The following is a 27,838-nucleotide window of genomic DNA, read 5'->3' as shown; positions in this document are numbered from 1 at the left end:
TGTATTTGAAATCTTGACAAACAAATTCTATCAAAAATCATTTATTTGAAACTAAAAGCCGCTGCCTATTCTGTACAATCAAAATTGTAGTTACTACCTGATGTCACAAATTTAATTCAGAAATCTGCAAACACCTGCAAAGCATTTCCCTGTATGCTCATCCCTGGCCACTACTTTGAACTCCGTTTCACTATTTGATATTCCTATCTTAAGACGTGTTTCTCTTCTAAATTTTGGTAACTTGATACGGATGTGACCTATTTCCCTGCAGTTATTCTTCGATATAATTTTCGGTGGTTGTGTATCATCTGATGCGTATATACGTATAAAAGCTTCATCTTGTTCGAACGTTATCGGAAAATCGTACTCGGTAACTACCTCGTTTACATGGATAGGTTGACCTTTTTTAATAATCGTATGGAACTCTTCTTCAGTTGAGGTCAGAGGTTTGAAAGATCGATCAAAGCACTGGTACATATTCTGTTTGTCAACACCAACCAGAATTGCGATCCCGTAGTGACACTTTGCAATTCTACCAACAATGGGTGTTTCCATATGGCCCATAATGACTGCTCCCTTCAAAACAACTACATCCGGATCAAGAGGACATATGACGGTTAGATTACTAAACTTTGTTTTCATTGCATCCTTTAGAAGGTCACATGATGCGTATCCACCAACTAGAAGGATAGTTGAAACTCCTTTCGTTTCTGGTTGGTCTAATAAATCTTGAACATATTTGCTGACTGTGTCAATTCCTTCTTTGAAAATTTGCGGCAAAACACCAGGGAGAACTTGAAGTTTGTTTGTTACTAGCTTAACTCGATCCTTAAATTCCTCAGCAATTATGCCAGGGTTTCTGTTTTTTGCTTCTATCAGTAATGACCTCGGAATCTCTATTGTGACTTTGTTATTAGATGTAACTGTTCGCTTTTTCAACTCAACTGTCCTCGCTAATTCGAGGTAATCATCCCGGTTTTCGGCAATGAACCTAGTTACTGTATTTTCGCCAAAAACTCCTTGCAAAAGTTTCCAGATCCCTTCATTGATGGTATTGCCTCCCCATGGACCACCAGAGGCGCTGTGTATTTCCTTTAACTGCCCGGATGCTAAGACTTCGTTTGAAGTAATATCGACTGTTCCACCTCAAAGAAAACAAACAAATATTTAAAGCATCAAAAGTATATGACATTTAAGACAATTCATAGAATAAATACCCCATTTCCATTCTCAATTTTATTCTATGGGTAATCTAGAAACATAAAACATATCAGATACTTAAATCGATATTATTTAATGGAATATATGAGCTGATTGAAACATGTATCAAAGACCGATTTTTCCAGGATTGATTTATTAAATTTCCAGTATGCATCAGTTTAATTGAGGTAAACAGTTAGCATTTCTGTAACTGCTAGTTGTGCTTTTTCATTTAAGTGTCAATGTCAGTTTGTTAAGTATCTTTTGTTAAATTTATAGGTTTCGAATTTTAGTATGACGTCAATTTTCACGGAACAAGTACACATTTGTATTTAGGTGCTAGCTTATCCAACCTACGGGTGTGGAATTTTCATGCTGCATTGAAGACCAATTAGTAGCCTTTGGCTGTTATCAGCTCTTTGGTTGGGTTGTTGTCTCTTTAACATAATCCCCATTTCCATTATCAATCACATAAATTGAAAATGTATTCTAAAGTTTACCTCCAAGATCTACTACGAGAAACCTTGCACCAGTATCAAAGGATCCAAGTTTTGAACCTTTACCAGTTGTACGTTTTTGTATTTCTAAACACTTGCAACATAATGCGGCTGCCTCTGGTTCTAATGCTAGTGTTAACATTTCTTGATCTATTCCTGCCTGAAATAAAGTTATAAAAAAGAAGATGTGGTATATAATGCCAATGAGACAACTATCCACAAAAGACCAAAATGACACAAACATTAACAACTATAGGTCACCGATTGGCCTTCAACAATGAGCAAAGCTCATATCGCATAGTCAGCTATAGAAGGCTCCGATACGACAATGTAATACAATTCAAACGAGAAAACTAACGGCCTTATCTATGTAAAAAAATGAACGAAAAACAAATATGTAACACATAAACAATTACAGGCTCCTGACTTGGGACAGGCACATACATAAATAATGTGGCGGGGTTAAACATGTTAGCGGGATCCGAACCCTCCCCCTTACCATTAACCCATCTGTTTTAAAATTCTTTGGGTTTCAAATATTTATTCTCTCTAACTGTACAAGAAGTCCATGTTATACAGTATTAAAGGTTTAAAACTGGCAAGCATATAAGATTTAAAGATAAACATCATATCTGTGTTTCCGAAAGTCGTATTGCCGCCACCTTCCGGAATTTTTATTCATAATGAACTTCAACTTCGTATAAGGACTTTCGTTACATTAAAAGTAACGTTTGAAATATTTTTGTTCATATCAAATATTTTCAAGTTATTGTCTGAATGAAGATACGTAAATCATGTTTTATAATTTCAAAAAATATGAGTTTCTGTCGTTTTCTTTTCCACTCACAACTGTAATAAAAATTAAAAGTTTAAAAGACAAGTTCAATTAACGAAGGCAGTTTTACTTATGCATAATTATATCTCGACTGTCAAACATGTCAAACAAATGCGAAGTTTAACTAGCTTTTGAAACCAGTTTTAATCCTCCATTCTCTACATAATGAACTGCCTGTATCTGTTCAGGAAGATAAAAGCAGATTTTTTTATGCGTTTGATGTATTTGAAGTTTTTTTTATATTTTTCATTTGATAAGGGACAAAAGTCTAGGTATAAAATCTCATATAAGATACCAGGCGCATACGTTGCTATGCTAGAAGCCACATTTGTCTTCAACAAAATAATAAATAGCACGAATCAACTCAATACAATTGGAAGCAATTATTTCATCGCAGGAGTAAAACACAACACCTGCCTGAACATTAAATCAAGAGAGATTAATATAAGAAGCACTGGCTAAACATGCACGATTTATCGAATAGAAGTAACGGTCAAAACAAATGATCAACAACTAAACCGCTTTGTACCTTTTCTGCAGCTTCAAGCATGAATTGTCGTGCGGCCTCGTTCCAGATTGCAGGAACTGTAAGCACCCAATGAACGTCATTTTCCTGTAATTCAGTAACCTTTTCTTTTGCTTTTCCAAATATCGAGTCTTTTATGTTCTCAATACAGTAGGCAAAGACGTCTACAGCTTTCATTTCTTTCTTTCCAGTAATGTCTTTAATAGTCATTGATTTCTTAAGATGCTTTAGAAAAGTAAAAACAGATGTTTGTGAGGACAATAAATATACATGTAACAGGTTTATCACACATAGAATCAGTCAGGTCAATCTATTAAATATAGAGAGCATTTGTTGTAAAAATTCACAATCAAGAGTGGTTAAACTGTATCACTTTATGTGTACTATAAACAAAGATAAGAAACATAAATCTTTGAATCTTTGCAGGTTTGGTAAACAATTACCTAACCCGCTTTGCGTTGATTTATAAGAATGGAAGAAATCATCACAAAAAGTCATTACTTAAGTTAATAAGTTGGAGTATTCAAATTGATTAATATGATAACATACATGTAGTTTGGTTTACAATATATTGACAACATTTTGTATTTTACATTCGACCATGATATTGTCTGTCATTCACATGAGTTTTTGTATCGTTTTCAATTTTTCTTTTTTTCACAATTGCTTAAACATTCTGAAGTATTAGCTTAATCTTTTGAAATATAAAAAGAGGCGCCAAAGATCATAAATTGAGATGACAACGCCATGGCTTACAAAGAAAAAGACAAATAATAGTCAAAAGACACAACATTGAAAACAAAAAAAATAGCATTGCGAAACCCATGCAAAACTGAGGGCTATCTCAGGTGCCCCGGGAGCGTAAGTTACGTTATGTGGTAGTTTAGTATGATAATCTCCTTTTAAAATATAAAACATATCAAAGGTATGTACCATATTATTATACAGCTGCATTTTAAACCGACTAAAGTAATACCACTTGTGTGCTTCGTCAGGGTCATCCTGCAGTAATTCAGAGTATTTCGATTCCGCTTCAAATCCAAATGCTACAAATTCTCGATCAGGGTTTAAAAGGAGCACTGTTGGTACTTTTAAGGACTCCAATCCTTTTTGTCCTATTCCCATTACATTTATCTCGAGTGGGTCTTTGATGAATCTGTCTTTAAATGAAAAGGCACTACCAGAATAGGCCGACCCAAAATCAATTGCTGCCACCATTAAATGTCGTTTTCTGAAAAGTTAGAAAACTATGGTCAAACAATCAAGTACATAAGTATATCAAGCACACACCAATTACAAATAGCTCACTAAATCATGATATTACACCACAATTTTTTCGTGAGTAGTTTTCAGACGTTTTTAATACTTTAATTGTCTCTTCTTTTTATTTACAAATAACAAAGGAACAATGTCACTATTTACCACAAAATTCAATATACATATTTTCTACATCTGATAGCTAATTATGTGTAATTCAGCATGCTTTCACAGTGAATAGTATTTAGCATTCAACATATCCCAACTCATACATATAAAAAAAAGCAGTTAACAACCACTGCTAAAACAAATATAAAAAAAAAGAATACAAAGAGTAAAAGCTGAACAAATGTACGTTTCTTATCAGGAATCAATACAATACCACAACTGAATACTAATAACGACTGATTTTGCACTCCACCATGATAAACTTTAGATAGTTCTGTTTAGCCATTGATATTAACTCATCATACTAAATAACTAAAGGCAAGCAAAGAACAAAACATCATATCTAGAATCATCCGCATAGAAAAAAAAGTCATACTTCCTGTCCACTATTGTCATCTCTTTGAATTTCTTTGTAATTTCTGCAGCACTTTCCCTTGGTGGTTCATTCGCTGTTTCTTCTGACTTCCTGTGATCATCATTCTGGCTTGGAAAAGCATTTTTACTTTTAAATGTATCGCCGAATGATATTCGAGAAGTTGGTTCTGGTTTTGGGTCAACTTCTTTTACTGTAATAAAAAATAAATGTCTGTTAAAGTTTTTAAAAAAAGCATCTGTTTTCTGTAGGTATTGTCAAGTTTAGAATGTATGAGTAATCCTTATGTTATATTTATATATTTCTTGGTTTTTAAGAACTTATCTAAGTTGATCTGTTGTCTTGTTCTTTCACATTAAAAAGTAAAATCACAAAAATACTGAACTCAGAGGAAAATCTAATCGGAAAGTCCATAATCACATGTCAAAATCAAATTGCAGAACACATCAAAAACGAATGGACCAGAACTATCATATTCCTGACTTGGTACAGGCATGTTCAAATGGTAGATTAAACCTGGTTTTAAAGCGCTTAACCTCTCACTTTGAAACAGAAACAGACATAATAAATAAGACATTACCGCTATATATTTATCTATTTGTATGTAAAAGAGAAACAAAAGATACAAAAGGGTATATTCAAGCGTACGTCGAAAAAAGCTAAAAAGAAAAACAACCAACAGACAAACAATTGTACACGAAACACAACATTTTACTACAGACTTGGCCACACGAACTCTATCATTTACTAGGATAATCTGGCTTTGACCTAGTGTCAGATATCTGAGAGTACTCTCAGATCTGTTCTTAATGTCTTTTTGTTGTCGAGATGTACAAGTACCCGCCCACGTCCAATTGTATTTTGGTCCATCTGGTGAGTAAAGCTTTTTTGAACTGATCTTTATAGTTCGTTCTTTTGTTGTGCTGTTTGTGCTATTAAACCAGGTTCGGGGAGAATTGGGATTCCGCTTACATGTTTAACCCCATCTCATTATTTGTGTATGTGCCTTTCCCAGCCTGTAATTCAGTGGTTGTAGTTTGTTTATGTGTTACATATTTGTTTTGCGTTAATTTTTTTATTTAAATAAGGCTGTTAGTTTTCTCGTTTGCATTGTTATACATTGTCATATCGGGCATTTTATAGCTGACTATGCGGTATGGGATTTGCTCATTGTTAAAGGCCGTAATGTGACCTATAGCTGTTAATGTCTGTGTCATTTTGATCTCTTGAGGACAGTTTCTCATTATCAATCATACCACATCTTCTTTTTATTTCATGTGCCAAGGATTCTAGATGTATTGACAAAATCAGGCTATCTGGAAAACGTATATATGTTTACTTTGTATTTGTTCGTATGTCTAAAATTTCGGTCAAATGTCTAAAATAGCAGTTGATTGTTTTGTTGTTATGCTTTCAAATATTCGTGGAAATCCATTTTTACATATCCTGTTCTTTTACTATTCTTTTACAATTTATATAAATCTGTTGCAAATCTATTTCACATTTTGATTACTAAATAATCAAGTTTCCCTTAAACATACGTCTGTTATATAAGCATACATATCAAGTAAAGGAGTATTTTCAGTATTGAAAACATGACATATATTCATTGGAAGTACTATAGTAGTATACCGCTGTTCGAAATTCATAAATCTATAGAGAAAAAACAAATCCGAGTTACAAACTAAAACTGAGGGAAACGCATTAAATATAAGAGAACTACGTCACGCATAAAACAGAATATTATAATGTAACACACAGAAACGAACTCCGTCATCAAAATTAACTTACAACGTCATGGCAAAAAGGGCCAAAAAGAATACACAACATAAACATGATTGTGATCGTGATAATCTTTATACCTTTTTGGTTGCTGTTGTTGATAAAAACCTCGTCTTCGTCTTCCTCGTCTATAAAATCTGGGAAACTGTGCTGAAATTGCAACACTTTCCAATTAGCCTTCAGAACATATTTTCTACTAGATGGACTAGAGAGACTATGAAACCTGTTAGGAACATTTATGTATTCGTGTTACTATAAAAATTACCCAAACTGTGATCTATTTGAGAGAATTTAAGCGTCATATTGAAAAAGGTGAATTCGCCCTCAACTTTAGACGAAATTAAACTTCTTAGTGTAAGTATTACTTCATTCATACGACAACAAAATGTTTGTACACTACAACAGCCGAACGGAATTTTTAATTTACATTTAATAACAAAATGTTTATGCAGTACAAGAGTCGAATTCAAAATGGAATTTATTAAGTGGATTGGTGCAGACATTTTGCCTTAAAACAGGTCCATCAAAGGTTATGGCAAGCGTTTTTCCATGGAGTTTTTTGTGGGTTTTGTGTTGCTTAATCCCTATTTTCTTTGTTGTGCTTTGTATAATATTGATTAGCTTTTCTTTCTTTCTTTGCCATGGAGTCGTCAGTTTATTTTCGAATTATAAGGATGAATTCCCTGTTGTATCTTTCGCCTCCCTTTTCTAACACGCTCTGATCATGAAACACTCTCTACATAAGGCATCGAAATTAATCATCCACATTCTAACTGGATGTGCCTCATAATTTTTTGAGCGCGGTGAACGTTTTTGGCAAGGGTTTAATCGTCGATTGCTAGAGGACCAAAGTGACCATATCTTTATACCCCAATCAATTTTAGGGTTAAAGTTCAAAACAAAATTTAGGGGCCAATCACAAATAATAAATCGGGGCTGAACATATCATCATTGAACTTGTGTTTATATTGTATGTATCTTTTTCAACTTATTCGCTATTGTTGGGTATCAAATAAAATACAACTTATTTTGTCTCTTTTCTTTTTAAGTAAAGCACTTCTATTTTAGCTACCTAAAACAATGCACAAAACAAATATATACATCACATCTTATAGTTATAAACAGATGTTTTGGAGTAAACATTTGAAGTACTCACAGGAAAGATTTTATGGTTTATTTTCTTGAAGCATTTAATCCACTTCTCTCTTTCGTCGTCGGATTGTGCTGGAAAACATTTACATCGTGATGTTTTAATAAAGTTGTATATAACCTATTGATCAAGTTAAACATATTATTGACAATATAAACATTATAATTATTGACAATTCATGATAAGTAAACGTAAAATGTAAAGGCCATTTTTAAAGGTATGATATGAATTAAAATTTGATGTTTCCATATCAGAGAAATCATTTATAGCATTCTGAAATTCTTTGTATTAATGTATTGTATATTTCTATTATTATATCAGGTGCAGAATTAGATCAGCGAAAACAAAAGAAGTTCGAAGGGTTATGACATTAGTTTAGCCCTCATAATCATGTCAACCCATCTGCATTAATGACTAGACGTTTCCAAGCTAAGAACATGTTCACATCATGGTTTTGTCATCTTATCCTAATATAATTTTAAAAATTTTAAAAAACCAGTTTCGGTTCTTCAACTTGTTGAAATCCAAGTACTATTTAATTCGATCTGATTTTTTAAAGGTCAATCTGATATCTCTTTGTTTGCATACGTCTTAAGGCATGGACAATCGAGTTATTCCTTCGACCCTTACACATGTTACAATGTAGCAATTATTGTGAACGGATACTAAAGCTACTAAAAACTTTTTAATAAACATCTCACCTTTCAACTTTACCCTTTGACCTTCATTGGAAGTTAAGTTAAAACATTTTCCGTCCTTCTTTTTGTCAATATCGGCGAGCTGTTTATGAAATGAATATAAACACATTAACACTTCCAAGGATATAGATATGTGTAAAAATTATTATGTTCAACTACATAGTTGTCAGGGAACGTTCGTAGTATAAAAAAAATTCAAACAGCGGTATACTTCTATTGCCTTTATGTACCTTCTACATAAATTGTGACTCTGTAGTGATTTTTTTAAATTTCATATATATTTATTGATAAATACTGTTTGTGAAGTGGTTTCTGATGTGTTGACCTAATATATCAAAATGGTTTGCTCATATTTCTAATATAACAATCAGAAAATGCTTAATATGGATACGAGTAAGAGAAACTAGGATACCAACGTTTGAAAGCCCAGATGTTTTAATATTCGAAAGTAGTTTATGTACCGTTTACAATCGAAATTATCATTATTTTTTTACTCATCTGTCAATGTTTCCATTAATTTAATGCTTACAGCTTTTAAATTTAAATAAAGGTTACAGTCGATAAATCGATTAAGCGAAAAAAAAATAGACGACAAACAAAACTGAGGGAAACACATCAACTAAACAGGAAAACAATGAAACAACAGAAAAACTGAACTGCTACCAAAAACCCGCCAACGTTCATATAAACAGAACTGACATATTTCTGACTTGGTAAAGGAAATTCTAATGACCTAAGAAGAAGAAAAAGACGGGTTGAAATAGAATCACTTATTTCAATAGTTTAGACTTACTATAATATTCATTTGCCATTTCGCCTTTTGTGTTGCATGACTTGGCTTTTTCTAAAACAGCAAATGATGAGTAAATATCAATGTCTGCATATTAAGCATATTTTTTATAATTTCATCTGATTTATAAACAGACAATCAACTTCATTCTGAAAACAATATTATGGTCGTTTACAAAATTCATAAACAATAATGAAATGTGTTTAGATTGTTTTGGTGCATATAGCTCGGTTCTTAAACTTTCTTGATGTTCAATTTTTGAGCTATGAGCGTTCATGATGAAAACAGATATAAATAAGCGCTTCGGAAGCATAAAAAGTATAAAATTGCATCTCAATTTGTTCATGAAACGGTAAAAATAGAAAATCCACTTACAAATACAAACCATACCCTTGTTATGGGAAAAAAAATTATAATTCTCAATATTTTTACATATAAAAAAATCATTTAACCTCATGTTGTCTCATAAATCCATCTTCTGTCAAAATAAACCACCGGTCTTGGTACCCTCTCAATATTGAGATCCTCCTCTTCAATACTCCTTCCATGCCCATCTCACAACAAATTGCCACAAACTACAATCTAAAATTTAAAAAAGTACATGCTTAAGCTTTAAATTCTATTAATAAAACTTCATATATGTTTTCTTATCACTAATGTGTCTTTTTAACGAAAAACGTAAAATCTTAAAACTACTGAACTGAGAGGAAAATTCAAAACTGAAAGTCCCTAATCAAATGTCAAAATCAAATAATAAAACCCATCAAACAACTGTCATATTCCTGACTTGGTACAGGCATTTTCAAATGGATAAAATGGTAGATTGAACCTGGTTTTATGAATGTATTCCTTCCAGGGTCATTCCTTAGGTTGCCACATATGGATTCAGAACTGGTAACGCTTCAAATTCAAAAGTGTAAACATCATTTTATAGCGATGTTCTATTTTGTGTTGTGGTACGTGTACTGTTATTTATTTGTTTGTCTTTTCCTGGTCGTTGTCTATTTTGACCTGACGATTCTTATTGTACTGTTTGTATCCTCAAACAATTTTCAGTTTTCAGTTTTCACAATACTATTTACTGAAATAAAAAAAAATACAAACATATTCAAATAATCATATGCATGACGAGAGTGTAATAAACCTAATTAATAGATAAGTTGCTTATATAGAGATTAACCTTTTCAATACAAACAATACAAACCTAGAAGGGAATTTCATTCAAACCGTGTATTTAAAAATCAAACGACTGTTTTGACTAACTTCTGAGGTAGAACCAAAACTATCGATAACGTATCTGTCTACATTTACAAAGTTTGATTTATAAAAAACTGTCCAAAATAGTTCGGGTTGAAACATTTGAATCACGGTTGCTCTTTTGACTGCCAAATCATGTCTAGATTATTACGTCAAATATTTTTTTAATCACGTCTTTCACATCGACTCTTAAAAAAAATTTAATAGTACAATATCTGATTTGGTCCCTATATCAAAATTCAAATCAAATGAATTCTGAAAGCGCATCACGTTAACTGGTATCGTTAACAGTGTTATTACTTCCACTGGGAAGATTCCTCTGCGTATGAACGGTTAGTTAACACAGTGACTAGTTTGTTGATAATCGCATGCATATCGTGAAATTATCAAAACATACGTAAACTAATATATTATCTCCTTATATTGAATCATCCCTAGCTTTCAGGTTTTGCAATAGTTTTTGTCTTTCTTTATCTATTTTGTCATTCTCTTTTCCTTGGTTTTTTTTTTTTTTTTTTTTTATTTTTTAATATTTTCATCAACACTTCGACGTTTCTTTTCCTGTTTTAGATTTTAAATATTTTGACTTCAAGAAAACACATAATTGTCGAAATGCAATTTGGTGCAAACAATTTGTTCCGTAAATGTTACTATAACCACACTGCTGTTTAATCGTTTGATCCGTTGTTGGCATTAGCCGAGTGTCTAGTTTTTCTGTAATCGATCGAAAGAAAATACGGACATGGATTTTCTAATTTACCATAAAATTTCGAAATCATTTTAAATTAAAGCATGTATCTCTCTTATGCATGATATTTTGGCCGGATATTGTAGTTTTATGTTATCAGCTTTTCGACGTTAGTGTTAGGGTTTATATTTAAAAAGATGTTGGCCTCGACTAACACGTAGCAAACATAACTTGTCAAGATGCACATCTGGTGTAGTAACATTCGTACCATAAATCTATTTACTAAAAAAAACCTTCATCAACTGCGGTCATAACCAAAGGTACAAAGTTTTTTTTTTGTTGCCAAACGTTATGCAAACACATTGTGCTTGTTGTTTTGTTCTTTTAACCAAACATTAAAACTGTAATATTGTTGAATGAAGCGATTTAAGACCGTCCGCTAGTTGTATTGGCAAGATAGTTGAAATGCAAATAATATGGTATCATGCAAATCAATATACTTTTATTACAGTAACAATTTATCATGGTATCTTTATTAGAATATATATAGATACACATACCATTTAAACTAAAACTGCTATTACATTCTTCGATTAGTTGGATACATAATCACAGGATTTCTATATATACTTTTAAGAGACAGAAATGCAGTTACAACCACCGGGTCGATAACACCAGCAGTAACATCGAGCAAGTAGTTTGTAAAAAAAACTCATCATAGATAACAGGATCGAAATTGTATACACCAAACGTGCGTTTTTTCTATTGGATGATAAAGTTTAAAAAGACCAAATAAGTTCAAAGTTGGAAAGCATTCAGTCCTAAAGTTCGTAAAAGTTTATCTTTGATTTCTATATATAGAATACTTATAGAGAAGGTCGGATGTTGTTAGATCATATAATACTTAATAACATAACCTATTTATAATTTTGGTGGGAGGATAAAATTGTATACATTCAGTGCGTGTTTAAGGTCTATTGGATGCAACAAATTACATGATAGTTAATGTTCCACGATCCATACCAGATGTGATATTGATATCTGTATAAACAACAATAAGAAATTAAAGTTTTAACTTTGAGTTTAAATTTTCCCAAAGTCGTTAATACTTATATAACAATAAGGAGATGTGGTCTGGTTGGCAATGAGACAAATATCCACAAAAATTCAAATGAAATGAATGTAAGCAATTGTAGGTACAGTCTTCTATAATGAGAAAAACCCATAGTGAATAGTCGGTTATAAAAGGCCTCGACATGAAAAAATACGATACAATTCAATTGAGAAAATATTGGCCTAATAATTGGAAAAAAACATAATGCGTTAACCCTTCATCGACCAGTCTATTGAGAAAAAATATATACTCAAATCACACTATTTAAATTATCAGCATTATAAAGAACATGTTGGCTAAATTATGCTGTTATAAATATTACTTTTACAAAAACAAATCATGCATTCCTATTCATAATCGCAAGATGCATAACTGCGTGTTGTGAGACTTTCAAGTTGTAAATACCTTTGGCGGAAATATGTATAGGTGTGAAAGAAGGTAGAAACAAAAAATAATCTTTTTAATCAAGTTTGAAAAGTGTGCACTTGAAGTATTTACATAGAATCAATTACCTTTCAACATAACAAATGTTAAAGATTTGTGTGAAAATTTAAAAAAAAAAAAACGAAGTACATAATCTCCTTTAAAATAAGTGGTCAAGGTCTAGATAAACTTATTATTTATGTTTCTTTTTAAAATTATTCATTTGTTTCTTCGCAAAACGTGACATCAATGATCATGCTTACAACATTATTTTTTTTTCTTTTTGAAGTCTAAATTCTGCCCGAACCAATAAAAATAATAACTATGTGGTGTCGACAGATATCGCCTTTCCTTTAGTTTCGTCTCGAATATTGTTGATATTAATCAAAGGACCAAGGCAAGTTAAAACAGTTACATCAGATAATCATCTAATCTTTAATCATTTTAATGAACATGATGAATTTACACTGTATAATAGGTTAAGGACTTTACAAAGAGGTTATTATATTAACCGACAAAATATTTTCGTCAAGTATTCTTACAAGTTTATTTTTTAGATCAAGTGATATATACTCTAATTGTTAGACAACACATAATACAAGTGTTGGATTGCTATTTGAATGTTTACAATATTCTGCTATAAAACTAAGGCAACGCTTTTTTAATTTATTGAATTTCATCAAGAACGTTTGAAACTAAACGTTTGAAGACATAAAATGTACTATGAATATTTTAATTCGTGAAGAGATATCAGACCAAACCTGATCTAAAAAGGGTAAGCAAATAGGGTAGTATTTGCGTGAGGTAATTGAAACATTAGTTGCTAAATATTTTCCCAATTTATCAACGCAGAATCTAAGAATAGTTTGTTGTGAACCAGTCGTAAGTGATTGAGCTGATGGAAAATTCGGCACTGGCATAAAAATACGGATATTGTTCTTTTAGAATTGCGAAATCAATTCAATTTTAAGAAATGTATCTCCTTCGTGCATTGCTCTGATTCCTAGTCTTGGTTTTGCTTTCTTTTTGGTACTTTTATCAGCTCTTCAACGTTTATATTAGGCTTTGGAATTGTAAATATGTTTGTCTCGAACATCATTAAAGAGACATTTATTGTCGAAAGGTGCAGCTGGTGCAATAAAACTGATGACGTTAAAGGTATCGAACCGATGATCAACCATACAAGAAACTATCCCAAAAATATAGAAACAGATATACAGGTACATGAGGTATTCCTTGTTGTATATCTCAGATGATTGAGGTGGTCCCTTTTATTTGGGCTTCGGTTATAACTTAGGCAAAGTTTCTTGTTGGCGGGGTGTTCTTCGCTTTTTTGAAAATGTTCAAATTTAGTTATTCCAATAGGCCTTTCACGGTTATTGCAGCCATGTTGAATAAGGGGCAGATTTTCATAATGGAGGTAAAAATGGTTTAAAAATACGGGAAAACCTCAATGAAACAGAACATTTGCTTGGAAACATGCATGGGATTTCCCGTTTTTTCATACTATTTATCAAAAAATCTGCCCCTATTCAATATTACTGCAATAACCATGAAATGGCCTATTTGGCATTTGATTTAAATATCAAACTGTTCCTTTCTCAGTATGGTTAAAAAAAAATCTTGTACATCTCATCATAAAAACATGATGTACTGAAACATTATTTTTCGAAAAATATGGTTAAAAGATAATATATACAGCAGTTATTATTGCACAGGGAAAAGCTTCACACGTTCAGACTACTTTATAACTACACATAGCGGCGTCATCAAGTAAATAAAAGCAAAACCTGCTGGTTATTCAAAATAACGTACGGTAATGGTGAGTAAGTTATTATACAATTAAGCTACTGTGGATTCATTTATTTTCGTTGGTACCAATTTTCATGGATCGAGGAAAACCTACATTTTTGTGGATATCTAATTTCTTGGTTTTGGCAAAGTCAGCATTTATTTCTTTAGGAAATTTGTAATTCGTTGAACACTTAAATTCTTGGTTCCTCTGTACCAACGAAATCCACGAAAATTGTAATCCAACGAATATCAATGAATCCACAGTAATCTGATATGTAGGTGTTTATATTATTAGGAGTCAACATTCATTACAAATCGCTTATATTTATTAAAGGTATAGCTATCACTAGATAGAGGTAAACTGTAAGTTGATATTTTTTCTGTGAGGTCGATGAAGGGGGCTAAAAGTAACGTACACTTTTTTGAATCTTAGTTTACTTGTGTCTTTCTCTCTTAATTGAATAAAAGGTTTTAGACGTTCACTTTTATATTTTATGTATATTTAAAAATAATATACAGTGCAATACATATATTTCTCTTTAAATTTTGACTTGACCGATTTGAAATTTTTATCATTTTAAAAAGTGCGGGGATTTATTGTTTTGAAATACAACAATGATAATCTTACCTTATGTATAGCAGCTGCACAAATACCTTTTGTTGTGAACGGTTAAGAGCTGAACAAGGTATATGTCTGTCCTCGATATGACATTTAAATTAGTATTAATAAATATACGTTTTCGGAAAGTTATAAATACGTCTTAACCTTCGCTGCGGGTTATCTATATTTAAATCTTGAACGAGAGTGGAATTTCAGTAAATACGTAGTACATCGATTTTGTGTATTTTCTACAAGATTAAGATTCACATAAATTTTCTTTAGATTAAACACTCATTCACAACTTGTAACAAATGTAACAAAATAGTGCAATTTCATTATTTAAATACTTTTTGTATCCACTTCTTTGAATATGAAATCGATTTATATGAAAGAAAGAAAAAGCTGCAACAAGAAGAAGTCTTCATTTCTGATACATCAACATTTTTGAGTCCTTAAAATGCATGTATTGTTTTTCCGTCTAAGTATCATTAGACTGCTTTCATGTTGACATATATTTCACATATCTGATCATTCATATATGTTATAAATTGTTACTGGACGTTTTTCAGTCATCAAGTCATTATCCTTTGCCAATTAAACAAGGTTTTGTTTTGTTCAATATATTTATTTCAGTCATACTAATTATCCGATGACATTGATTTTTTTGGTAGGAGTTCATGTCATATCAACTATATGGAAAAAATTTGAAAGTTAGCCAAAATATGTTGAATTTAGCCTTATAATGATTATGGCCAACATTAGAATGTTACGGTTCAATTAATATCTATTTTGGTTCAATCTGAGCTAAAATTTTATGTGAAAGAAAATTATCTTTTTTACTATTCTTCATTTATTTTCAAACACAGATCATTTGTCTTACAAGATAGAAGCATCAGTCCAACCATGATTATTGCTTTTTAAATAATTTGTATCTCAATCAAAAGGAATTCCTGTCTTGCCTAGCAGCTAAATTAATTACTTTTTAATCTACTTTTTAATAAAGGCAACAGTTGTATACCGCGGTGTTCAAAATTCATAAATTAGTTAAGAGAAAACAATTCCGGGATACAAACTAAACCCGATGGAAACGTAAAATCATAAAAATACTTAACTCCAAGGAAAATTCAAAACGGAAAGTACGTAATCAAATGGCAAAATTAATAGCTCAAACACACCAAATGTATAGATAAACACATCATTTAATCTATGTATTGTCCCAATTCGTAGTACCGGAAAACAATATCTTTTTTCAAAAGTGATGTATATAGATAATTGGTCAAGTGTTTTTAATTGTCTTAGGAACATATTTGTTTTCTGGTAAAACTATTATAACTCTTGTCACTGTTATTACTCATGTCACTGTTATTACTCATATCACTGTTATTACTCATATCACTGTTATTACTCATGTCACTATTATAACAGTATGGGCTATATGATCATTCATATTATGTGTACATTTTCATGCCGAAAAAAAAGAAGAAAATGTTTGCTACAAATAAAGGCAACAGTAGTATACCGCTGTTCAAAACTCATAAATCCATGGACAAAAAACAAAAACGGGGTAACAAACTGAAACTGAGGGAAACGCATTAAATATAAGAGGAGTACAACGACACAACATTAAAATGTAACACACACAGAAACGGACTTAGCATTAGACAAAATCCTATGAGAATAACAAATATAACATCAAAACCAAATACATGAATTTGGGATAGATAAGTACCGTGACACGTCTTATAGTAATGTGAATTCACACTCAAAAATAAGAGAAAGCAAACGACACAACGGAAACACAACGTTAAAAGGTAACACACACAGAAACGAACTACAAATTACATGTTGGATTAAAAATTTGTTTTACTGAAACCATCGGTAAAATAATTTGTAGCAGTAGGATTGATAAAAACCCAAATTCCCTGGTATAATTTGAAAACAAGCTATATTTCCTTTTCATTTTAGATTTCTGCGTCCTGAATTCTTTTCATATCAATTTTCATAAAAGGTGTATAAAAGAAAGAAGTCCTTCTTGTATCCGCTAAAGTAAACATGCTTTTAAATTTAAAATTGGTCTACAACTGTTATACATTGTAAATAAATAAATTCTGGCAAATGTAAATAAGGTTTTCAGAAATTCAAATGTTCCTTAAACAGTTAAGTATTATTTTAATCTTAAGTCACTTGTGTTCATTGACCATTACTAGTAACGACAAAATTGTACGTGATAATATGAATGAAATCCGATCTATAAATAAATTTATAATGCGTAATAATACTAGCTTTAATAATCCATAGGAATATAATAAGATATCTAGTGTCCCGGACATATGCATGCCCGTGTCCAAACGTTCGGTATCAACAGCAGAATAATGCAGCAATATTTTCGAGGGTGTGGTAAATATCGGAAGCTGGTCACAATGTGATACGTTATGGCGTTTCAGCGCAGCAATCGAGTACAAATGCCTCACATTGTGTCCCGTGGGTGACTTTTTACGCTTGAATGCAACAGATGTTCTAAAAATTAAAGAACATCTTTTCTGCATTTTTCTGAATAACTTAATTAAATTCTTACAATAATCAGTTTATATAATATGCTTGGGATTCAAAAGAATAAGTTTGCACGTAGTGGACAGCTCAATCATAGGTCTTATAGTTAACGTATCAAACGTATAATAAACAAATCAACTTCAAAATAATGTTAGATTTTACTCATCCTACGAAAACAAATGGAGTTAACGAAATGTATGTCAAAATGTATCAATACTTCAGACATTCGCGTATCACATTTCAAAGTAATTAGTTATTACTGAAAGATTCAGAAGTACTCGTCGGAAAGTGTATCGTGTTCTTGCCACCTGACAAAGACGCACAAAACGTGTGGAATGATCTTAATATCTATACAGATATATGTAAAAATGACATAATAGAGTCTTATGTATTCAACACGGTCGACAAATCTGGTATCGTTCCTTTTTTGAGGACATGCAATTCCATCAGGTTTTTTTTTTTTTTTGGTTTGTTTGTTGTTTTTTTTTTGTTTTTTTTTGTGTGTGTTTTTATGTTGTTTTTTTTTTGGGAGGGGGGGGTATATCCTACCTGGACTTGTCTCCTTTTTTTCGATATACGAGATTTGAACATCAGTACCCTACCTTGATCATTGATGTTCGGAAAATGTCATTTGAATAAATGAAGCTGGCAAGAAAACATAAAATTCCCTGCAATTCTCTGTTGATTAATTTAGAAATTATCATATATAAAGGTTTTAACTAGGCTTAGTTCACTACAGATAAATTTTGTTTTTCAAAACATTTTATGTAACTTTTGGTCACATAGCTCCTAATGTTTTCAGATATTCATTCATCTGTAGACCAATTAATTGCTTTTGAGTGATTGTGAGGGACGTTCAGACACCTGTAATTCATATTGTTTTCTAAACAAAAACAAGAATGTGTCCCCAGTACACGAATGCCCCACTCGCACTATCATTTTCTATGTTCAGTGGACCGTGAAATTGGGGTAAATACTCTAATTTTGCATTAAAATTAGAAAGATCATATCATAGGGAACATATGTTCTCAGTTTGAAGTCGATTAGACTTTAACTTCATCAAAAACTACCTTCATCAAAAACTGTAACCTGAAGCGGGACAGACGGACGAACAAACGGACGAACGAACGGACTGACGAACGGACGCACAAACTAGAAAACATAATGCCCCTCTACTATCGTAGGTGGGGCATAATTAGTAAATCGGTCAATGTGAATATGAAAAACAGGTTCAATATGATAAGTTCAACAAGTTACCCAGGTCTTCTGATAGATAAAATATTTATTGTGAAACACTGAACATAGTGTTAGCCAAAATTTGAAAAGGCAGTTTGAGCCATAAATTCCATTTATTTGTGACTCGTTTCGTACATTTTGGATGTATGCCAATTTGAACTTTGGCAAGACACCTACACAATTTCCCGACACAATTAAAACAGCTATATCGATTCCAATATTTAAGACGCAATCTTAACAAACGGTTTTAAAGTTAACACAAATGTATTTTTGCAATATAGGTTAATCTGATAGTCCTTCAGTATAGTTCATGGTAGAACTGATCAATAATTTGGAAAGGTTACATTTGCGTGCTAGGATTATATGATATAAAATAATTCGTCTGAAGATCAGACCTAACAAACAAGTGCACTTGCACTGGTTTGTGATAAAATCAAACTACCTAGAATTTACCTTTCAATTCTCATTGATCAAAATTTTAATTCAATCTACTTATTTGTCCCAAACTAGGCCCTCATTTTAGAAAAATTCGCTTTATGTAATATTGCTTTGATACTTCAATAGGAATATAAGAATCAATCTTTGCTCATTTTAAAATAAAGATTTAAACATTTGACATTTATGAACTTGTACATAATATCATTTTGTTATATGAAAATTTTACATTTGACATAGAATTAAATTTGAGGTTTAAATGCGAGCGTTTTCTATGGTGATACCAACAAGTTTGTTAATCCACTTCTTATTTTTTTTGCTATCCACTTACCTTTTAATGATTCAATTTGTTTCTTTTATATCAACATTTGTTGGTGGAATGAAAAATGATGTATCGTGTGTGGATAACATTGCTTTTCATTTAAACCAATTCCTAGAAATAAAAACAATTATTCATATTGTGGTATTTAGACCATAAGACTATTATTTTTTCTATAATTAACCCTTATTGTCACTAACCACAGGAGCAATAAACTATTACATAGTATAACAATGCACAACGATATAATATACAGTGAAACCTGACTAAACCGAATCCTGCATTAACCGAAAACCTGACTAAACCGAATCCTGCATAAGCCGAAAACCTGACTAAACCGAACCTGCATAAACCGAAAACCTGACTTAACCGAATCCTGCATAAACCGAAAACCTGTCTAAACCAAACATGTTCGTAAGCACTTTCATATCAAATTATGTGCGTTGTGAACCTGACAAAACCGAACATCGACCAAAACCAAACAAAATCCTAAGTCCCAATGAGGTTCGATTTTAACAGGTTTCACTGTATCTTCTTTTCAAGTGGAAACTTTATCAATGAAAAGGGATTTGATCACGACTATATAAATCAGAATATGCTATCATTGAATTATTTGTCAAAAGCTAGTTTGAAGGCGTCTCGTGCAAACAAAAATATTAAACGTTATGCTCCTACGTCTGTCAATTGTTGTTTCGTGTCATAATTCATATGCTTTAAAGTCATTATGAGGGTGAAGTGTTGGTGACAGATCTCTCACTGATAGTTTAAACAAACTTGTAGACTTTGGATGATTTCACGCTTGATATATTGAATATACACCTGTCTATTGTTGAAGACTTTACTGCTTCTATGGTACTTTGGTGGGTTTTTTTTCATTCGGTTTCTGCCGGTTGCAGGGCCGTAGCGTAATGGAGGCAAATGAGGCAAATGCCTCACTTTTGAAACGACGACCAAACTTTAGAAGTGTCATTTTTTTTAATTATGTATTTTACATTATCAATATGCGAGTTTCGAGTTTCCAATTATCTACCGGCACACTACATACAGTGTGTCCACTCTGCAGCAGCGATTGCAGCTTTTACCATAGCGGTGACGGTAAAAAAATAAGTGTTCCGAATACAAATAAAAATAAAAATATTGAAACTGTTTTAACAAATCTTAATGTCGTTAGAAAACTGATTGAAGACGGGTTCTTCAAAGAGAAAAAAGATGAAAAAGGTAACTCATGAGTCTTATCACCCCCTATAAGTATGCTGGCTTATTACTTTCCTTGGTTTATTTTTGAATCGATAACGCTATAGCTACCAATGTTTACAATATCAACTCACTGAACAAATGCTAATCGGTAAAATAATTCATTGACCAAAAATAAAAAACAATATTCATAATTAATTTAAACAAATCATGAAGCGCCTTTTCTATGGAAGTCTTTGGTGTATAAGGCAATTCATGATTTTTATTTATCTTTAATAAAAAAGTATGAAATATATTTTTGGTATTGTTTGAAAATATTTATAAAATGTTCTCGTCTTCAAGAAGCTTATAACTTGCTACTGAACATAAATATATATTCATGTATATACATAAGAACGTATGTTGAAGCTTTTCGATAGTACAGGTCACACACAGGAAAATTGGAAAGTTGTTTGACCAACAGAGATTATTTTAATATTTACTTATAGGCTAGCTAATAAAAATAACGCATTTCTGTTATATTTTTTTGTTTTTTATTACAAATAGTAATGCTGAAATAAGCTAGCTTCTCCTGTTTCAGGCACCCGAACCCCCATAAAAAAGGCTAAAAAATTTCGACTCGCTCCGCTCGGCGATTTGCCTCACTTTAAATGAACATGCGCTACGGCCTTGGGTTGACCTATGCCCTACATTATTTCCTTTATATTTACAGTTGATATTGCAGGAATGTAACGGATGTAGTTTTCCTCTGTGTCATGATATGTTAAGCTTTTCATACAGGGTTAATATGAATGATTAAAGGCAACAGTAGTATATCGGTGTTCAAAAGTCTAAAATCGAAATAAAAAGAATACAAATCCGGGTTACAAACCAAAACCGAGGGAAACATATCAACTATAAGGGGAAAGCCAAGCAACAACTGGAACACCGAAGTGCAACATAAACAAACGCCAACACTTATAGAAACGAACTATTTGATAACAACTGCCATGTTCCGAACTTAGTACAGGACATTCTAAACTGATTACAATTTTGTCAATATTTGTACTTTAGAAAGATTTTTATACTTTTTAAGTCAACTGGTGGATGATATAATTATTTGATTAAAAGGTTTTCGCTACAGTAAACGAAGTTGCAATGTTAAACAAAATGTTTAGGTAAATGATGTTCAGTATATAGTCAAATGATAAATGATATTAACATTGGATCAAGAATGTTTTCCTTAAGGTTAATGACATTGCAATGTTACAATGTAAACAAAATTATATGATAAATGATGTTCAGTGTATGTCAATCTAGTAATGTTTGCAGAAGTCTTGTTACATGAAATGTTTTATACTAAATTACTACTTTATAAGATTTTCATCATGAATAAAACCATAATATTTGTAATCTAAATATATCTGTACATATTTACATCAGGTTTACAGAAAGTAAAGATAACTTAAGCGGAATTAGTGTGGAAGTTACGTTTATTATTAGGGGTTATCATGAGTGATTTATATAAGGACATGCTGACAAAACGTACAGTATGTATTGTTAAAAGGATATACATTCTGATGCAGGAGTGTTTAGATTGCGGTTAGTTATTATTTTTAAGAAATAGTCACCAGTTCCGGATTTTATAACAATATATATTTTGTATAGAAATCAAACGTTCTCAGAAATAGTCGATTAATATACATGTTTTTATCTGTATTACATCACTTTTACATCATTCAAATTCAAAATTAGATATTGTTCTATGAAACTCAATTGAAATTTAAAACTACTTCATTTGATATTTTCGACAATTCGTAGGTGTTTGTAAATCATGTTAATTGATGAAAGCAATTGTTAATCAGTATTCATTGCATACACATTGTTTTCAAGCTCTAAACTAATTTACATTTTTTGTAGATAAAATGCTGAATTGTCAATTTGAAAAAGTATTCTAAATATCATCCAACATTTCTGTTTATTTTTTAATAATTCTTCACAATTTAACACAACTCTTACCCTAACCCTTAACACACTCTAAACCTAACCAAACCATAATCCTCACCATAACCATAAATCAACCCTAATCAAAGCACTAACAAGAACCTTACATTAACCCTAACATTATATAAATATAAACTGGCACTATATAATATTTTATGTACTCAATAAGTTACAGATGTAAATAGTATTCGTTACATAGGCATTGAAGCGGAGTAAATAGAAATCGTCAGTGACAATGTGTGCATTGTAGTACACAGATTAACAGGTACAATTCCATTTTTTTTAGTATCTACTTATTGTTGTACTGTTTGAAATGTGCATATTTTGTAACAAAATCAAATCGACTCTCAAAAAGAAAGGTTATAATTGCATTTATTGCAAGTGCAAGGCGTTATTTCTTACTGACAAACAGGCTTATAAATGAAATTATAATTGTACAAAAATAAGAAATACATGATAAAAGGATAAAAATGATATATCAATCTTTATATAACGAAGATAAATATTATCAAAGACATGCGAACGTTATCAAAAGAATGTTCAAACTCATACATGTCATAAGTTGAAAATATACTGAATTGAAAAAAAAGAAAAAGACCAAAACACAGTATACAAAAAACACCATTTCAAACTAAAGATTGGCACGATTGAGCAACTCATACCCTACGAAAACAAAATGTTTGCAGAATTTGTAGGGATTACACCTTACAATACTAGTAATCTCTTTTTTAATTGAAATTGTAATTTTCATCCGGTAAAAAGTCAGGTAATATCTATATTATAAATATAATCAAAGACAGGCGAAAGTTATCATACGGACGTTCAAACGATATACGATGATGACTGATGTACCAATATTCTGACTATTTTATGTATTGTGTCTGTTTAAATAACGCATCAATGTAAATATAACGGAATTTGATGAGACTGTCATCAAAGTGAGAGGGTTAGCGCTATAAAACCAGGTTTAATCCACCATTTTCTACATTTGAAAATGTCTGTACTAAGTCAGGAATATGACAGTTATTGTCCATTCGTTTTTGAGGCGTTTTGTTATTTGATTTTGCCATGTGATTATGGACTTTCCGAATTGATTTTCCTCTAAGTTCAGTATTTTTTTTATTTTACTTTTTTCAAACTGATACATGTCTTTAATCGATAATAAACTGACTTCAAAAATCAGTATACAAAACACAACATAAAAAACTAATGATTGGGCAACTCAAACTCTTGGAAAAACAAAATATTTGAATTTCCAGGGTTTAGATCTTACACTTATCTTTTCTTTAATTGAAATTGTAATTTTCAGAATGTAAAAAGACATGCAATATGAATTAGATCAGCATTCTTACCTTTAATAAACAGACATGTTAAATCCTTATTTCTGAATATTGATTGCCAATACTTATTCTATAAATAACTTTTCGTTCAAATACAACAATTAAATAATGTATATCTTATGCTGACTGTTGCACAATTAGTTCTGATCTTCCACCGCTGTTTATAAACAAACAATTATATAAGAAAGGCATTACGTGTCACGCTTAATTATTTGTTTTATTTCAGAGTTTTATAACGATATATGAACAAAGCTAATTGCAAAGTGTTGATTGTGCTCAACATATCTTGTTTTGTTACCATTTAAAAAAAACACATGTTATAAATACTTTAATTATTAGATATCTGTCATATTGATCAATAAAACATGTAAAGGGTCGTTAAACCTGTAACCAGATCTATTCCCGTTGAATGGTTTTACACTAGTAATTTGGGGCCCTTTAAAACTTGCTGTTCGGTGTGAGCCAAGCCAAGGCACCGTGTGGAAGACCTTACGTTGACCTATAATGGGTTACTTTTATAAATTGTGATTTGGATGGAGAGTTGTCTTATTGGTACTCATGCCACATCTTCTTATATATATTAGTTTTGATATTCCGATATTGGGTGGCTTTTTTCGGATTGACTATTATTAATTTTCATCATATGCTACGCACGGTTTTATTTTGTAGCGCCAAAATTTATTCGCATTTCTGTACACGATTGAATCCAGCATTTGTGTTACAAAATATTGATTTTCGTTCTGTCTTGAATAAGTTTTTCTAGTTCTTACCAGGCCAGGATATTCATATAAAATGTCGTTCTTATCACCCTCCAGAATAATAAAATGGTCTAACATGATTTGAAGAATATGAGTTTTGTCAGTGAGATTGCAACCAATCGACAATACTTATTGGAAAGGAAACCAATGCCGTACCATATACTGTTAACAATGTCATTTTTTTTATGTATTGAGTTTAAAATAAAGTGCTCTCCAGATAGCAGAAAGGTGTTGGTAAAATTTGTTTCCCATTAATCGTTACAAATTTAATAAATTAAGGCACATTTTGTTCTCCCTTCTTGATAATTTTTTTCCTTTAAGGTCTGTTCTTTGGAACATTTCAGCCTCTTATAAATTAATCAATGGATAATTTTTCAATATAACGTAAAATATAGGCGAGAGATACCAGAGGGACAGTCAAAAACTGAAGGTGGTCTCAAGTGTTCCAGAAGGGTAAACAGATCCTGATCCTCATGTTGCACCCGTAGAGCTGCTCATGATATTACAAACCCGGTAAATTGTCTGATTATGTAGGTCACATGTGTGAAAAGGGAAGGGGATTGTAGTAACGGTATAGGGAACATATTCGACATCATCTGTGAAACGGTTACTCCAAATATCGGACAGTATCGAAACCTTTTATCACTAAGATGATGATGCCCTTTGTCTACCAATAGAAGAAAGAAAATTTAAGAAAAATATCGCAAAAATATGCAAACATAAAAATTAAAATCCAAAAAAAACTGAACTCCGAGGAAAATTCAAAACGAAAAGTCTCTAATCAAATGGCAAAATCAAAAGCTCAAACACATCAAACGAATGGATAAGAACTGTCATATTCCTGACTTGGTACATGCATTTTCTTATGTAGAACATGATGTATTGAACCTGGTTTTATATCTAGCTAAACCTCTCACTTGTATGACAGTCGCATCAAATTCCATCGAAACATACATATACAATGTTTCAGGTATTTACAAATGCAGACATTTAAAAAAAAAGATTATATCAGCTATTATTTTTAAATTCAAAACCAATATTTTCTATAATTAAATCAAATCATGTATTGTTTATACTGTATTACTGTTATGAATGATGAAAATCCGTTACCAATTTTCATTTCAATTGCACAATCTCTTTTACATTTACAGTTACCATTATTTTTTCACATTTTCTTTCAATGATTAAAATATGTATGTGTAACTTAATTGGTTGATGGTCATACTCGTTGTGTTAGAGTCAAACGTTTATCAGATGCATATACGCTTGGTGAAATGTTAAATGTTACCATCTTCGCTAGATGACGGTTACGAGCCAGTCCCCTCATCTGGATCGTAACCCATGTCTGGCGATGATGAATGTAACACATGTATTAAATTAAATTGATGGAAAAATTGACTATAGAAGAGGAGCGAAAGATACCAGAGGGACAGTCAAAGTCATAGATCGGAAATAAACGCCATGGCTTGAGGTGTTAAAAACTTTTTCCAACAAAACTAGTTTTTTTTCGGCATATCAGATATACATTTAATTAAACAAGCATGGAATATCATACTTTAGATATTCAAAGAATAAACTCATTATAGATGCCAGGATAAACATTTGAATTTACGCCATACGCGCGTTTCGTCTCCAAAGACTCATCAGGACGCTCGAATCCAAAAAGTTAAAAAGGCCAAATAAATTACGAAGTTGAGAAGCATTGAGAACCAAAATTCCTAAAAGTTTTGCCAAATACAGCTTAGGTTATCTAATCCTGGGGTAAAACATTGACCGTTTGGACAAACCGCGACAGGCCAACTTATCAGAGCTACATAAAAATATGATTTGTTTACAGTTAGAAGTCAAACAACATAGTTTCACGTTACCCTAGATAATTAACATCAGATTGGAGATATAAATTGTTGTATAAATTTACATTTTTAGTTTATCTGTATATTATATTATCATTATCTTATATTTGCTGTTGCAATAGTTGAATAACATTTGAAATGTGGAAGTAAATAAGACATATTGGCAAGATAAATGTTGATTCAGACTTCAGACGACATTATTCTAAAAAAAATAGACGTAAGGATGACAGGTAAGCGCTAGGTAAAAAAATATTGTCATGGTTTTCCATCTTTTTATAAAAGTATTTTCAATGATTAAGATGTCATATTACGACAGCAATTGATGAACCATATTAAACAGAATGATATGGTTTGTAAACCGCACTCCATCTCGGATTTGTTTTATTGAGTTGTAGTTCTTCGATTATAAGTTTTCTATGCAGTTTTTTTTCGGTTGTAAATAGTGCGGGTTTTATTTGTTTTCATTCCTGTTAATGGCCGTTTTTATTAGTGTTCCTTTTCTACTGGGTATAAAATTTACATGGCACCTTTAATATCTTCTACGTTTTTTAACATTTACATCTTTGGTATGTCGTTGTAAGATACCGATAACATTAATGATACCATTTTGTTCTGCACCAGACACGCAACTTGTCGATGAATGTCTCCTCGGTGATGATCCAGGCCGATATTTGAAAATCCGACGCTTAGTACAAATATGACGAGCTTATAAAAGAATAAAAACAAAAAGTATAGCCTATCTAAGTTTTGAATGTCTCGTTGGAATCTTTCGCCTCTTCATTACAGTGTTTCTAATATCTTTGATTTCATAATAAAAGACGATTGATCTTAATGAGTTCTAGATATTTGTCAAAAGAACAAATACAATACGAATAGAAGAAATCCCCCAAAGAATCATTAAATGCAACATTTTTTTTTGTTTACATATTTGTATGAAATAAACTTACGTCTTAAGATATTGTCGAATCCGTAACGATGTGACCCGGATAAACAATATCATTTCTCCTGATATGATTA

At 31.6% G+C, this 27,838-nt stretch overlaps 1 protein-coding gene across 2 annotated transcripts; it reads right to left on the bottom strand.

Annotated features, from left to right (window-relative positions):
* Positions 1-25: 25 nt before the first annotated feature.
* LOC143059278 (heat shock 70 kDa protein 12A-like) lies at positions 26-27,838 on the bottom strand. Of its 2 annotated transcripts, XM_076232762.1 has the most exons (12): positions 27,769-27,838; positions 19,706-19,807; positions 9,729-9,858; positions 9,280-9,330; positions 8,490-8,568; positions 7,795-7,862; positions 6,719-6,788; positions 4,860-5,049; positions 3,992-4,289; positions 3,062-3,283; positions 1,701-1,857; positions 26-1,145 (listed from the first exon to the last, which is right to left on the bottom strand). In XM_076232762.1, exons 3-12 carry the CDS (start codon positions 9,828-9,830, stop codon positions 112-114), a joined length of 2,271 nt encoding a protein of 756 aa, XP_076088877.1. In that variant the 5' UTR covers positions 9,831-9,858; positions 19,706-19,807; positions 27,769-27,838; the 3' UTR covers positions 26-111. The 2 variants fall into 2 exon arrangements, with proteins under 2 accessions (XP_076088877.1, XP_076088876.1); XM_076232761.1 differs by lacking the exons at positions 19,706-19,807; positions 27,769-27,838 and adding an exon at positions 15,181-15,311.

Source organism: Mytilus galloprovincialis, chromosome 14 (assembly GCF_965363235.1).
Source record: "Mytilus galloprovincialis chromosome 14, xbMytGall1.hap1.1, whole genome shotgun sequence".
Lineage (NCBI taxonomy): Eukaryota > Metazoa > Mollusca > Bivalvia > Mytilida > Mytilidae > Mytilus > Mytilus galloprovincialis.
The sequence above is the reverse complement of the archived record's forward strand: the minus strand, read 5'-3'. Positions and strand labels throughout refer to the sequence as shown.